General features: G+C 50.3%; 1 protein-coding gene across 1 annotated transcript; it reads right to left on the bottom strand.

Annotated features, from left to right (window-relative positions):
* Nucleotides 1-432: 432 nt before the first annotated feature.
* LOC106535919 (cerebellin-1) lies at nt 433-1250 on the bottom strand (the record flags this gene model as incomplete). The annotated part of the gene is given in 1 exon segment (XM_014033069.1): nt 433-1250. A coding segment is annotated over 1 exon segment (260 nt), but the record flags the coding sequence as incomplete, so codon positions are not given.
* Between the last annotated feature and the right edge of the window lie 226 nt (nt 1251-1476).

Here is a 1476-nt window from a genome sequence, read left to right as displayed (position 1 = left end):
TTGGACCTGCTGCAGGACTCTGAGCGGTTCTGTTGGACCTGCTGCAGGACTCTGAGCGGTTCTGTTGGACCTGCTGCAGGACTCTGAGCGGTTCTGTTGGACCTGCTGCAGGACTCGGAGCGGTTCTGTGCTGATCCCAGGATAGTTTTAGATTTTATCCAAAATAAACTGTTCTGATGAACTGAACAGAACCTTTATTTCATCAGAACCACAGGAACTTTTCAGCCTTTTATTTTATTTTATTTTTTATGAATAATAAAGAGTTTTTTATTTACCTTCAGAAACAGAACCGGTGTTTCAGCCGAACAGAACCGGTGTTTCAGCAGAACAGAACCGGTGTTTCAGCAGAACCACCTGTGATCTAAATTCTTTTTTCAGAAAAAAAAAAGCTGTTTTTCTTTCAAGAAACGGAACCAATCAGGTTCTGGTCCTACCCGGTCGAAGTAGATGACCATGGTCCGGTTGCTCATCTCGGACGGTTCGTGGTTCGTGTTCCGGAGCGCAGAGAACGCCACCTTGGCGCTGCCGGAGCGCACGGAGATCCCGAGCGCGGTCCCGGTGGGATCCGAGGTCGGGTTGGAGTCACAGACCACCAGGCACTTCCCCTCCAGGACGATGGGTTCGGTCTCATTCTGAGCCCGAACCGGGCTGGCCGCGATCCACACGGCACTGAACAGGTAGAGGAGCAGCATGCCGAACCGGACCGTCTCCGCGGGTTCTGGTCCTCCTTTTAGAGTTTCCAGATGTTCTCCTGCTAAACCTGCACAGATCGGTCCGGGTTCTAGGTTCTGGATCAGTTTGACCTGCAGAGTTCTGTCCGGGTTCAGGGTTCTGGTTTTAAACAGCCTCTCCTGCCTTTTCTTCTCTCAAGTCTCCAGTTCTCACCTGGACTCCTGTGGTCCTGGTCTCCTCTGGACCTGGACTCCTCTGGACCTGGACTCCTCTGGACCTGGTGGTCGCAGTTCTCAGAACCGCTCTTCTTGGGTCACTGTGGTACGTGAGGAGTCTCGCGCCGAACCGAAGGTGGTCGCAGAACTCATAGCGCGTGAGAGGAGCTGAGGCTGAGCTGCGCGCGGCGCCTGAATTATTGATGTCACATCTGAGAGTTCGGAACGGAAGGATCCGGAGGACCAGAACCCTCCCCCGGTCCTCCCCGGGACCGGAGCCTCAGCTTCCAAAAGGAGCGTGCACGTCATCACGTTTTCCAATCAGCGCGTGCCGACACCCCCCCCTCCCCCCACCCAATCCAAATGAAGCCAGATGTTTAAAAAATGTTTTTATTTCTCTCCTTTTGACTTTAAAGGATCCACGATTAGTTGTAACATTAGACTTTATTCAATAAACATATTTTAACTGTAAAAATACTGTAGGATGTTTAGTTTTTATCATTTTTAAAAATATATTTTAACATGGACAGAGCCATTTTATTTGCACACAAAGCATTCTGGGTAAATGATGACGTGGATAGGTCCTCGG

This window comes from Austrofundulus limnaeus, unplaced genomic scaffold (assembly GCF_001266775.1).
Source record: "Austrofundulus limnaeus strain Quisiro unplaced genomic scaffold, Austrofundulus_limnaeus-1.0 Scaffold1616, whole genome shotgun sequence".
Classification (NCBI taxonomy): Eukaryota; Metazoa; Chordata; class Actinopteri; order Cyprinodontiformes; family Rivulidae; genus Austrofundulus; species Austrofundulus limnaeus.
This window is presented reverse-complemented; position numbering and strand designations above follow the sequence as displayed.